Below are 14,155 nucleotides of genomic sequence, written 5' to 3' on the forward strand. Positions count from 1 at the left end.
GGTGGTCTGAGATCTGCTGACTCTGTCAGGACCTCTTATGGGCGTCCAGCCTGGTGCCTGTTGGGACCTATTAATAGATGATACCACACAGTACCCCCACCTCCTCCACTATCTCCTACAGTTACCCCAGTTTCCTCAACTCCTGCCTCCTCACTTTCTCGTCTCTCCTCTTTCCTCCTCTTTTCCTTCCCTGTTTCCATTCTCCTCAATTGTCTTCTTTTACTTGCTGTTCTTGTTTCCTTTCCTCTCCCTTTGTCTCCTTGTTTGTGCTTCTTTCCTTTTTCTCTCCTCTCCTCTCCTCTCCTTTCATCCTTTCCTTTGCTTTTTCTTGTCTCCTCTTTTTTCATTGCTATAGTTCCCTTCTTCTTCTCCTTCCCCTCTTCCTGTTTCATTTCCTGTTTCCTTATCTTGTATCTGTTCTGTTTCTTTCCTTCATTTGCATTCTTCTTTTTGTCTCCTCTTTCCTTTTCTTTCTCTTCTCCCCCTTATTTGCTACTCATCTTCTCCTCCTTCAGGGTGTCCTCACATCTTCTTTTCTAGTCACTCACATTCTTCTCCTTGCTCAATTGTTCTTGAACCCCTCTCCTCTTCACTCCTCCTTATTTTCATTTATTGTCCTCCCTTATTTCCACTTATACACAACAATTGATGCAAAAAAGCCACAAATAATTCAGTCACAATATATATGTAAGACTGTAACAGTGTGACGCTTTTCTTCCTGCACCCTAGAACAATCAGTTTTCAGTCAGTCAGCTTTTGGCAATGCTGTAGTCACAGCAACAAGGGGATGACAGCTTCCTGCTTTGGCCTCAGGGGTTCAGCTACTCTCCACTAGCCTTATAAGGCTGGCTAATTATGTGATAATTACACATACTTACAGGTCATTACAGGCTGTTTCTGTGAGTGTTTCAGCTCTCTGCTGTATCAGTACGGTATCCTTCCATGTTCCTGTGTGATTAACCAGGATCAGGGCATCTCCAGTGTGGAAGTTAAGGGAGTAAACAGGTTTCGCCATCAGACAAACACTTCACTGACTTTGCTACAGTCACTCATCTTGTTTCTCTTCCTCTGAAGTCCAAAAATGATAAATCCAGACATTTCTGAAACAACCCCATAAAATCCAGCAGTTTTACATCATTATAACCAGAATGTGCAACTCACAAGTATAAATTACACACACACACATATATATATATATGTATATATATGTATATTTGCCATAACTTTCTGACTTGTATTATTCTGGAATTTTAAGGATTTTGTACATCAATGCAACCATGACGAAATAAATTTTACTCTTGTTTCAACAACATACTTTCACATTATAATGAGAAGCTTTTTTTTTTGTTTTTCCTTTATGTATTTTTATTAGGATACACTAATATGAGGTTCTAACAACAGGTCAGTTGTTATGCTCCCATTTCGACATAATTTGAATGTTTCTTATACTGATTTATGTTGTAATCAGAAACATTTTGAAGATCTGGATAACTCTGAAAATCATCTCCTGTAAAGTCTCAGAATTAAAGTACAGAAACTTATTTAACCAATTCTGATTGGTGGCTAGACACGTCATTTCAGTCTCTTGTATTTAATGTTCATGGACAAACCCCCATGAAAATGTCACAAAAGTCTTTTCACATTTCCAAAGTAAAACTGACCCTTGAGTTTTTATTTTTTTTTTTCTCTCTTCAGACATATGAAGATCCATGAAAAGGACCCAGCTAGTGGTCTGTTCCCGGTCAGCCCACCCTCCCCATCAAAACGCCGCCGTCCATCAGTCAAGCGGAGGCAGAGCCCTGTGGAGGACAATGGCGAGGAGCCGCCTAGCAAAAAGGTAGAAAGATATACAGTATAAACACTAGGGGACTGTTATATCATGGAGGGATGAAAATATTCCCAGTGTTTTCTGGTAATTTAATGGGATTTAAAAAAAATTTTTAAATTACAGGATGTGTAATCGACATTGAGATTCAGCAGGACAAACCAAAAGCGAAGTCCAGCACATAAACATATATAAATCCAATTCCAGTCCAAAGTATAGAAAAAACCTAAGAGCCTGTCTGAGCATCATTAGGTTTTAAAATGTTCTTAAGTATCAAAAAATATCCAGTGATTTCATGGATTTGCTGCTACTAGCTAATTCATCGTAGTTTAGTGACACCAATTTGCCCAACTGTAGACAAATATCGACTTGAATTTTTTCCATTGTTACATTACACCAAATAAGTCTGTGTTTAAAAATCTAAAAAAAATATGTTCAGCTTTCTCCATTTTCTCGCCTAAGACAAGTTCCATATTGATCTGGTGTACAACATAGAAAATACAGCTATTCCCATAGATTCACTTTATGTAACCCCAGTCTGAATGGAGCGAAAGGATCCTGGACATCACAACTTTTACACTTTCTCTATGAACAAATATCTGTGTAGAAAATACTAATGCAGTGTTGTTGGTGTGTTTTCAGGTCGTTGATGATGCGGCATCTGAGGACACATCAGTGGTGGTTCGAGGATCAGAGGAGGAGCTGCTGCCTTGTCCCATCTGCTTCAAGACCTGCAGCACCAGACTGGAGCTGGACGCACACATGGACACACACCCTGACACAGCACTGAGGTACGCATTACTCAGGCTCTCACAGTCTCCAGCTTCTTACCCATAAACCCTTGCAGTGGTTTTCAGGTAAAATGAAAAACTTCTCATCTACCAGTCATTATATTTTGACACATACATGAAAAACATAAAACTAACAAAAACGGGACTTCAGGCATGTTTAAAAGACATTTTCAGGATCAGAAAATTAGTTAAACAGCTTCTAGATCCTGTGAATATAATTTAATCTGGTTTAGAAATTTATCAGAGTTTATGTAACCCTCCCCCACCTCCTGGAATCATTAGCAGGCAGAGACACGGGAGTGGGGAGAGGATGAAAGGAGGAGGGTTGGAGGGAGTAAGTCAGCCATTAAAAGATGAAAGGGTGGAGGGAGATGGAGATGGAGAGAGAGAGACGGAAATGGGGGACGGCTTAAAGTAGAAGATGGAGAGATGAAGGGATGGATGGATAACAAGAGAAAGAGGGGAGGCTAATAAGTCACCAGAGGGAGGTAGAGAAACGTTGAGTAGGAGAACAACTTAATAAGTCACAAAAAAAGAGGAGGAGATTTTAGGACACGCTTGGCTGGGCCCCATTGCCACGACAACGCCCCTACACCACAACATGCACCCCCCCCCCCCCCCCCCACCCAAAAAAAAAAAAAGAAAGACACTGTCTGTCACCATGGTAACACGGTTATTAATGAATACACACACACACTTTCCAAAGTTTTAAGTGTGTGTAACATGATGGATGGATATAAAAAAGCATCTGAATTAAAGAAATGAGAGTAAAATGTAAACAATGAAATAAATGAATGTAGTACAAAGGAGAAGAAAGAATGTAACAAAAGAAAAAATGACGGAAGGAAAGAAAGTAAAGTTTAAAAAAGGCAGAAAGGAAAAGGAAATGAAGGAAAAAGATGGAAAGAAGGACCTGAAGGTAGAAAGAAGAGAATAAATACTGTAGCACTTGAGGTTTGTCTCCTAATACTGATGAAGAAATCAAAAAAAGAAAAAGAAAGAGTGCAGCAGGCAGCGCTGAGCTCGTTATGGAGGCAGCAAGAATATTTAGCTGTAAATCCTCACTAATCAGCCTGTAAGAGGATCGACTGATCGACTCAACTGGAGGGAGGGGAGGACGGATGAATGGGATGAGGAGCAGTCACATTATCAATAGACACACATGCTTGAAACACAGGTTGATCCATGAAGAAAGTACATAATAAATATATTAAAACCGATAACTTCATATATTTTAAGATGTAGTAAGTCCAAATTAAAAAAAAAAAAAAAAAAAAAAACTTATACATTTTCTGAGAATGTCAAAGTCTGCACAAAACAGCACAATTTCAGTGAAACTTAAATCCTAAGTTGTTATATATTATAAACTCTTACGAGAAAAGTGCAGTTACCCTGACAAGGAGGCAAATGAAAAAAATGAAAGGAGTAGGGCTGCAACTAAATATTATCATTCTAAATTAATCTGACAATTATTTTCTACATTGATCTGATACATTGTATTTAAAATGTCAAAAAAGCCTGTTATAATCTCCCAAAGCTTTTCTAGTACCATGCTAAACATTTGCTGCTTGTGAGAATTGGCACTTTTTCACAGTTTTCAGTTTCCTAACATTTTATAAATAAACCTCAGAACAGATTTTGTCCCTCTTAACCAAATAAATTAAAGCATATTTAGAACCTCACTACAAGAGCTGAAAGATGGTTTTGTAAGCATTGCTTTTCCTTTACTCTAACCCTGAAAAACCTCATCTTAACTCAATGAAGAAATGTTGAAGGAAAACTAATAAGTTCTAACACATGAGAAGCTCTGACAAACAAATGTTTGATTAAAACAATACTAAAATGATTATTCACTTGTCCAAATAGTGGATAACAACATAGTCAAGTAAATGTGGCAGCTCTAGAGCAAAGATGAAGGGATGTGAGAAGGAGCAGTGATGGACATAGAGTTCAACAAGTTCTGGTCCACATATGGTCCACAGTATTTGTGTGTCCCCTCTACTGCCCCCAAAAATCCTCTGACACCACGTCTGAGGGGATTACACACAGCTTAAACACACACACATTCTTAAACAGGATGTGATAAGTGTGTGTGACTGTGGCAGACATTGAGCAGCTGTCCTCTCAGCTCTGAACAAAAGCCCAACCTGCACTACTACCAGGGGTGTAACAGAAACACACACATTTTCACTGCTTCACATGTGAGCATGTAATATCACAATGTAGAAGCCAAAGACAAAAAAGGAGTTGGGCTATGTGTTTCCAAAGCACAAAAAGGCAGCCACTTGTTGCATCTGTTGGAGCTAACATATAATATTTCTATTTTCTAAAAACTTGCGTCCAAAATACGTGCATCCACATAGGAACAAGCACTAGATTTTCAAAAATGGAAGTGTACCCATTTTAGATGACTGAACCATCAAACAATTGAGCAGTGAACAGAATGTCCTTTTTTCCAAGAAACAATCTTATTCCCAAGGTCTAAAATGTAAATTAGTCCTCAGACTGTAAGATAAACATGCAAAGAGAAATGTCACCACCTTGTGGCCTTTCTTAGGGAACTGAAAATGATTCACATGAGTCTGCAGATCCCCTATGGTATGGTGAAATCTGTTTTTAATTAAATGGCTCATATCAGTTCACAATCAGTTTATCCTTTACTGTCTTGCAGTGTGGCAAATGCAGACATATCAACACAGACTTGTCAAACAATGAACTAAAAATAATAATAATCATTCATTTAAACAGGTAAAAAAAAATCTAAAAGTCAGACAGAGCTCTTCAACCTTGAAAGTAGTTACATGTAGAATAAGTTAAACAAGTGTAGAATAGTGGCATATCCGAATTGTTATATTTTACAAAATGTAGAAAGTAAAGATTAGGGTAGGCTTGGCAGAATGAAGTATTATTATTTATAGACTGAAATGAATTTATCAATCAAAACATTAATTGGCAACTGTTGATTACTAAGCAAAGATTATGTAAAATAGTTCAAGCTTCTTTAATGTGAATATCTGCTGCTTTGGAACTGATTACATAAAACACAACTCTAAAATAAGCATTATTAAAAATAATAGTTATTGTAACATGATGACATTGTCTGGTTATAAAAAATGCTTTTTTTGAAAGATTCTACTCTTAAAATAAGTTATTCCCCTGATATTGCCATAAAAAAGCCAACACACTAAGCTAAAGTTTTTGTCTAAAGTAACCATAACTCATTACAGTGGAAAACGGTTTATCATTAAACATTAATTTATTGATGAGCATAGAATATATACCTGAATTTTTTTTTTTTTTTTTTTTTTCTGTTCTCATGTTGATTTCAGCTCCACCACTCTGGGTGTGTTGGAGCCTGTTATTACATTTATTCTATATGTAATTGTTTATACTGTATATTCATTATATTTTACTTGTGATATTATATCAGAATAAGTATTCAGAATTTTTTTCCAGTGTTTGTCAGATGCAGTTTTTCCCTTTTGCCACTTTTTCTTTAGTCCAGATCTTCACACACTAAATTAAGTTAATATGTCTTTTTGTTTTGTGTTTGTAGGTGTGATCGCTGCTGCCTTACTTTCCGAACCCACCGTGGTTTGTTGCGTCACAATGCGGGGGTTCATAAGCTCTTCCCTCAGGACCCTACTGGCCGCCCCTTCATCCAGAACAATCCCTCTATCCCTACTGGCTTCAATGACCTGGCCTTCATTGACTTCTCCTGCAAGAAGTTTGCACACATTGCACAGGTATACATACTGTTGGTTAAGCATGCTTATATCACATCCCCACAGATATTTTTTATATTATGTCATAAATTTATAAGGATTTAATAAAGATCAGTATTTAATCAACTTCCGCTTCCTGTTCTTTGACTTCATTCAGGTCTGGTGTGAGACAAACCTTCGTCGCTGTATCAGTAAATTTCACCGGTTTATCTGTGACTACTGTGACAAGGCATTCCCCCTTCGCTCTGCTCTTGACCGCCATAAAACCACCTCTCACCCTGACAAACACAAAGCCCCTGATACAGAGGTAACTGTGGAGAAAACGGAAGAGGATGGTGTTACAGAAAACTGCATTGAGAGTGACAGTCAGGATGCAGAGAAAAAGAAAGGCCTCCCCTCAGAGCAGGCCAGTTTCCTGCAAGTGCTGGGTCTTCAGCACATATCTAAGGTAAGCTCTGGAAATAAAGGTATTTACTCACCACATCAGGAAGGAGAATAGGGGAATCTGTCTGCTGTTCCTGATGTTGTGACCCACCTTTTTATTTTGAATTTAAACAGCAAAAGATTCTTAGTGATAAATGTTTTCGCTGTAAAAGTCACAAGGAATAAAAAAACAAAATATTGGCTAAAGAGCTGTCATCTGATTGATCTTGTCTTTATTTCTCAGGTGAAGTATGGTCCCACAGACGATGAGATTCATCAGGCCCATCTGGACAGCATTAAGGTGATCCCTGTGGAGCTGCCATGCTCCAGCCTTCCCCAGGAGCCAGCCTCAGCCTACCTGTCTGGAGGTCTGGGGCTGACTTTGGGGTTGGGTGTGGGAGGACTGGCAGCCCTTAGCATCCCTGTGGTGGATGCCTCAGGCTCAGCCTCCACCCTGCAGGGCATCTCACAGAGAGAAGCCCTGAGCTTGCTATCTCTACAGCCCTTCCAGACAAGTTTCCTCCTGCAACCTGACGGGTGTGCTGCAACTGCCAGCGCTGCTTCCTCAGGCACCAAACCTGTAGAGGCGGGTGGAGCTGGGATCATGGAACTGGCAGATATCCAGCAAATCCTCAAGGTGGCAGCTGCAGCACCAAATCAGATGGGACTGACACTTCCACCTCTGGCCAAAGCTCCTGGATTCACTGCAGTTCAGGGTGAGTTTCTTACAGTTGCTGTAATCAATGTTTTTCTAAGAATAAAAGAGTAAAATTTTACTTAAATGAATCAGATAGGCTCCAGCAGATCCCCGTGACCCTGATTCACGAAAAGCGGGTATAGAAAATGGATGGATGGAATCAGATAGATACAAACACAGTGCCAATTAAATGATCACTTTAGACTGTGTCTGCTGAATGCAAAATTAAGCAAGTGGTGTAACATGTTCACTGTGAACTTTACAGGGCAATATAATACACCAATTTCACTTTACATGGTTTGCTTCCACTGTGGTGGTCCAGAGATTAACAGGTTTCTCTGACAGGCTTGATCAGGGAAGCATGAATTGTTGGGTGAACGAAAAGTGGCTTTGGGAACCTCATTTTGATGGATGGTTGATCATCCTGTGGATGGGAAAGAGTGTGATGAATCTGTGCCACTTTTCTGGTACATATATTGTAGGTACATTTGTAGTTTATTGTGAAAAAGCCCGACCATGGCTAAGTCATACTGTACTAAACTTACACAGACACAAGCTTGATAAAAATTACTGAATAATCCTTTTTGGACTACAAAACCCTAAATGTAGGTTGTTCTGGTCATTCTGATTGGATGTTACACTTGTGGACCAATACAAATTTTGTCAACTTTCTGCATTGTTTTTTGTAAGACTATGTCCAGACGGACCATTTGGACAGTCCAACATTGGCACAATGTAACCAGATAACTTTATGGATGTTTAAAACTGTGAAACACCATATTTTTAATACAGATCAACAAAACTAGACAAACGACTCATAAAAGATGTATTTATTGTAAAAAGAAAAGATGCAAAACAGCCAATGGAAGCAGCTGGTTTTCTGTATTGTTCCTGTGTTATTTGGGTAGCAATTGGTGCTTCATATAAATATGATAAAAAAAACAGCCAAGAATGCTGCTATAAATAAAAGCACAGAGATTCAGGTGTCCACCGATCTAATTCAGCCTCTAGTTCTTCTTCAGAACCACCTTATTCTGCCACAAGCCGACACTGGTGCTGTTATCCTGCACAGTAAACTGTCAGCTGTGTAGCGGCTTCATATTGAGCTGAATCATCGTCACAAACGTCAAGTCTCCCATGTTGCACCGTAACGTTCTATGAGTGACGTCACGCTGTAAAATATGAAATATGACTCCCGTTCCCCCGTAGCTGCGCCCGCTGCGTGTCCAGCGTTGTCAGGGAAACGGTACTGTAGCAGTGTGGGCCATTTAAATCTTACGCTGTAAAACGTAACGAACAAGTTTGATTGAGGGCTCATGTGACTCACGGCAGCCCACAGAATGTAGAACTACTGTTTGTTTGTCTGTTTGTAGTGAAAAAACGGCAAATCCACTGAAAAACAAAGGTAAGAAGTGGCTTTTTTCAGTGTTTGTACTCTTGTTAAACATTAAGGAACTGTAGTCGCTATGATAATTCAATCCTAAATTGGTCTATACAATTTGAATTGTTAGACTTCCTGCTTTCACATGATATATAGTTTGTCTGACATTATTCAAATTTGTCCGCCAATCTTGTGGACAGCGCTTTAGTGACGAACCCCTACTGCCAAGCCTGGAACTGTAACATCTCCAGGACAAACAGGCAGTTGTAAAGCCATAGGCCATGGGTGTCAACTGTCTCCTCTGGATGTTTATCACAGTATGTTCGATACGCCTGGATAATTTTCTCTGAACCACCTAAAAATCAGCTGGCATTAAGGTGTTTGGCAGATAATGCAGTCTAAATTTTAGAACCCAGAAACCTCTATAAATGCAGTGAGGAATATTCTTGCTGAGTCAAGTTTGCCCCACCTTCAGTAGAAACGAAATAACACGGAACGGAGGTTGGGAATTGAGTTGTATAATGTTTAGTACACACCCAGTGTGACCTCTAGTACTTGTATCCCTGCAGTGGTGTAAGAATGAATGCAGGAGCTTACTTCAAAAAAGCCACTTTGAAAATTGTCAAAACTATGATAGTTTTGCATAAACTCTGTGTTTAATACCCTGCTTCTTCTCCAGGACATAGTAATAGTAATTTAAGGAGTTGGCATCGGCTCTAGAATTCAAGAACTTGGCTGGGGTTCATGTCTGAGCATTCATCAGGACCTTCCTAGTTACTGGTGAATCTAGGCTCAGTTGTTTACTAAAGTGACTGTTCCATCCATAATACAAGAGCAGATTGTTCTGCCTGGGTCGCTGTCTTTCCTAGAGGGACAGGCCAAACTGTTCTCTTCTGGTTCTCTTATGTCAGTCATTTGGCCCAGGTTTGTGGAATAAGGTAAGGCAGAGGATTTCCAGTGTGTTGTTGGGGGAGTCATGGATTCAAAAGCGTACCTCAGCTCCTCACAAAGCACTTGTACAGAGGCACATGCCAGAGAACTATGGTCCCATTCTATGGTTCCCCAGAGACGTGCTCGTCCACTTAGCAAAAACAACATATATGCCACCTTGGAGTATCCAGTGGAATTTACAGAAGACTAGAACTCAAACTGAAAGGAGCGTTGAGAATGAAAGGCTGGTCTCTAGTCCTTAATACAGTCAGGGGATGGTATCACCTTGATGTGATCATGGCATGGGAGTTGCAGGCTCTGTGAGTGGTGTGACCAGATTAGGAATCAACAGTGGACGAGACCTCTTGCAAACAAGATCCTGCATGTATTAACTGAGTGAGTTACCATCTGCTGGGTGCATGCTGCAGTCTCCTGTATACCATCTATCAAAGTGCTTCGTAATTGCTCATAATAGCAAAAAGGCAGATGGCATTGTCTGGTGGGCCTATTTCTGGCCAGATTTTACTTACAGCAGATAAGATAGAGTAAGGTAAGGAAGGCCTCAAATACAAGGCTCTTAATAGATTAATATATTGTCTTGTAATATACCCAGGAAAGTATATCCAGGATCTTGACAACCAGACAAATAGCCGGACAACCACAAAATCACAGACAGGTCCTGTCATGCAAAATATCAGACCAACAGTAAGGCAAGAGTGTCATAAAATAGTGGCCAGTAATGAGGTAGATGAAAACAACAATAACCATAGTACAAAACAGATTCAGGAAAGTGCAGTTGGTGTTGAAATGGAGCTGGCATTCAGGCAAGTGCAACAAAATGGGGAAGTTGTGTTAAGAGGATTATCTGGTCAGCTGGTGATCGAGCAGCTGGAACATTAGAACCTAACTGATGGAGATGGGTGGTGCTGACTTGCCAGATGTATGATACAAAAAAATTGCCAAGAATAAGTCTAATGTAGCATGGATTGCATAACATTAACAATTCTGACTTACTGACTCCTAGTCGTTGCAAAATTCAATTTCTCTCTTCCCTCCTCTAGGTCAAGTCCAGGGTCAGAAGGCAATGCCTCCATTGAAGCCCAAACCACCCATCACCCCTCGCTGCAGCCTCACAGCAACGACTCCTCCCCCACTTCAGAGCTCCCAGCAAGCCTCACTGGGCTGCATTAGCCCCAGCCTGCCACCTCCCACCTCAAATCTCTTAAAAACACCCTCCTCATCCTCTTCATCTACTTCAGCTGCTGGGAACCTAGGGCAGATGGATGCAGAATGCATGGGCAATGCTCACATGCCATTGTCTGAATCTCCACCCGCTGCCACCACAGCTATACATGACGAAGCAGGGTTTAGTGGAAGAAAGCCAGGAACCAAAGGGGGGAACAGTGCTGGCTCAACTAAAGGGACATTTCCATGTCGCTTTTGTGACCAGGTGTTCTCCTTTTCTGGTGTCTTGCAGGCTCATATGCGCTTCCATCTCGGCATTCTTCCTCACCAGTGCAACATCTGCGATTATATAGCTCCAGACAAAGCCACACTGATCCGACACCTGCGTACACATAGTGGCGAACGGCCATACGTCTGCCGGGTCTGTCATTATCCTTTCACTGTCAAGGCCAATTGTGAACGCCATCTCAGGAAGAAGCACAACAAGACCTCAAGGAAAGACATTGAGAAACACATCAAGTATGTCACCTCCACCACTACAGCAAATATTGCAGCAACGATGACTGCTTCAACAACCACCGCCAGCCAGGACACAGAGATGGGCTGCACTGGAACTGACACAACATGCCGATTCTGTGGTGAGGACTTGAAGACCTATCGGGCTCTGCAGATCCACCTGCGCACACACAATGGCTGCCAGAGGAAGCCATTCGAGTGCCGGCGTTGTGGTGCTGCCTTCCTAGCCAAACGTAACTGTATCCACCACCTGCTCAAGCAGCACCCTGAAGTGCAAGAGAAGGAGATTGAGGAGCATATTACCACACTTCAGCCTGCCACTGTGTCTGTTACTACAGTTGCTGCTGCCCAAGCTGCTCCGATAAATCAGATGGTGCTGAATGGAATCAGTCAGTCTCCAATCCAGGCAGTACACGCGGTTAAGGTGGAGGATCTGGCTAGCATGGCTTATTCTTCAGAACTGGACCAGCCACTGGACTTTTCCGCTAAAAGTCGGGGAACCCGTAGCCATGTAGCATCTCCTGGGGTCAAACTGGAGTCCCCGACCTTTGACTGCTCTGTTCTGGACCAGCCCATTGACCTGTCGATTCCCAGCAAGAGGCAGCGCATAGAGTCAGTGAATGGAGAGAACAGGGAGATCAAGATGGAGCAGAGCAGCAGCACCATTGAGCAGCAGCATGCCCTTGTTCTGTCCAAGGATGAAAAGGCGGCCCTGTCTTCTCTAAATCCTCACCCACAGCTTGGCTGTTACCAGCTTCCCCCGGGATCCACCCCTCCCCCTGCCTCTGTCTCCAACGTTAACAATTCTGTACGAGCCCAACGTCTCAAACCACTGCTGCCCAAACCTGCCTCCTCCACATCCTCATCACCCTCCTCTTCCCTCAAAGAACTTCCTCCTCTGGCCTCCATCGCTCAGATCATCCATTCCGTCTCTGGAGCTCCAGACCTGCTGAAGAGAGAGCCCACTTCGCTGGAGGGCAAACCCCAAGCAGCTCTTGCGTCCTCTCAAGCTGATTCTGCAACAGAAGCCCCAGGGCCCTCTTCTGTTCTGGAGACACAAAGTGACGACACATCTGAGGGATCCTCCAGGTTTGTGATCTTTGTTTTAAACCTAAATAATCCAAAAAATAACTTTTTTTTTTTTTTTTATTGCACTGCTGCTAAATCCACACCGACATAGGGTTCCTCTTTCAGCAGTGATACCAAAAACATTTAGAAGAAGTGTTGCTAGAAGACGTTAGACTTCATAATTTGCCATTAACCACTTTGAAAATAATTAGAAAAAACTTTACATGTTTTTTGAATTTTTGGTCGGTTCTTTTGGTTTTCTATAGTTTTGCAGTGATTAGTCAGTTATTAGTAAATTAATCAATGGTTTGATAAACCAACTGGTTTATTCTTTCAGTCATAATGTATTTGAGTTTAGGATGAAAAATAAGTTGTAATAATCTTATTGTTTTTAAGGTTAATTGATAAAAATGTATTTCTCTATCCTAATTTTAAGTTTCACAAAGTTTAACAGTGAATTGTGTTGCTATTGGAAACAAATATGAGGTTTTGTGTTAGTATTAGCTCGTTATTTTAGTGTTGGAATGTTGGAGCATAATTCATTATTTATTGGTTTATTTATTGACCTATGAGTCACCTATCACCTATAAAAGTAAAGCTTAATGTAGTAATCCATTATATTCAAATTCAATGTGCAAAACAGACCTGTATAATAAGCTGCAGAGGTATTTGGTAAAAGTAGTCAATGTATAACAAATCATTTTCTGCTGACTCTTCAGGTCAGTTATTAAGTCTGAAGCCTTGTTCACGGTTTGGTTGGAAACTTGCATTGCTGCCATTACAACACCATTACTGACAACTACCACCACATGACACTGAGGTAAAGTAATTTGTTGCTTCTTCATTCTACAGAAAGAGGTCTCGGAAGAAACTTTCTGTTCTGGCAGCGAAGGAGAAGTCCGCTGTGAGCAACGGTAGCATCGACCTGGAGTCCAGTGGAGAGTTTGCCAGTGTGGAGAAGATGCTGGCCACCACTGATGCCAATAAGTTCAGCAACTACCTGCAGACCGGAGCTGCTGATCTGGGAGTAAAGAGAGGTAGGAGCATTGCTTGAGTGACGGATGACGGGTTGGGTTGCTTGATAGAAAAGATGGAACTTAGCAGAAACATTTTTCTGTGAGCAGATGTCGACAGAGCAAGAGGAGGGAAGGAGAAGGAGGCAGGAGCCAGGGAGGAGGTAAACTCAGTCGCAGCAGCAGTGCCTCAGTCCAAAGGGAAGAAGAATGCCTACTCCAACTCTGTCCAGAAGATGACCTGTCCCTTCTGCCCCCGAGTGTTTCCCTGGGCAAGCTCGCTGCAACGACACATGCTGACACACACTGGTAATACATGCAAATACACAAAAACACACTGATTGTTTTATTTAGAGGTCAGAAACCGGTTGTATGGTCACCCAAATGTCACACAAAGCTTGATTTTGCTGGCTCCTTATTGAAAAGCATTCCTTCTTTTGCCGCACCAGTAATTATCACATGAATTTCTGTCATGTTTGTTAATTTACATGTCCATCTACCAGTGGTGGAAAGTAACTACTCAAGTACTGTACTCAGGTACAGCTTTGAGGTACTTGTACTTTACTAGAGGATTTCGATTTTATGTAGCTTTAAGCTCCAC

The 14,155-nt window shown here is 41.2% G+C and overlaps 1 protein-coding gene across 3 annotated transcripts in view; it reads left to right on the forward strand.

Moving 5' to 3' along the window:
- Positions 1-14,155, forward strand: part of rreb1a (ras responsive element binding protein 1a) — a 72,066-nt gene that overhangs the window by 49,874 nt on the left and 8,037 nt on the right. For all 3 annotated transcript variants that reach the window (XM_026329489.1, XM_026329486.1, XM_026329488.1), the window contains 8 exons: positions 1,696-1,837; positions 2,468-2,616; positions 6,173-6,362; positions 6,499-6,789; positions 7,009-7,480; positions 10,834-12,562; positions 13,394-13,578; positions 13,666-13,863. In XM_026329489.1, coding sequence (XP_026185274.1) covers positions 1,696-1,837; positions 2,468-2,616; positions 6,173-6,362; positions 6,499-6,789; positions 7,009-7,480; positions 10,834-12,562; positions 13,394-13,578; positions 13,666-13,863 — 3,356 coding nt within the window. The remainder of the gene's footprint in view (positions 1-1,695; positions 1,838-2,467; positions 2,617-6,172; positions 6,363-6,498; positions 6,790-7,008; positions 7,481-10,833; positions 12,563-13,393; positions 13,579-13,665; positions 13,864-14,155) is intronic.

This window comes from Mastacembelus armatus, unplaced genomic scaffold (assembly GCF_900324485.2).
Source record: "Mastacembelus armatus unplaced genomic scaffold, fMasArm1.2, whole genome shotgun sequence".
Taxonomy (NCBI): domain Eukaryota; kingdom Metazoa; phylum Chordata; class Actinopteri; order Synbranchiformes; family Mastacembelidae; genus Mastacembelus; species Mastacembelus armatus.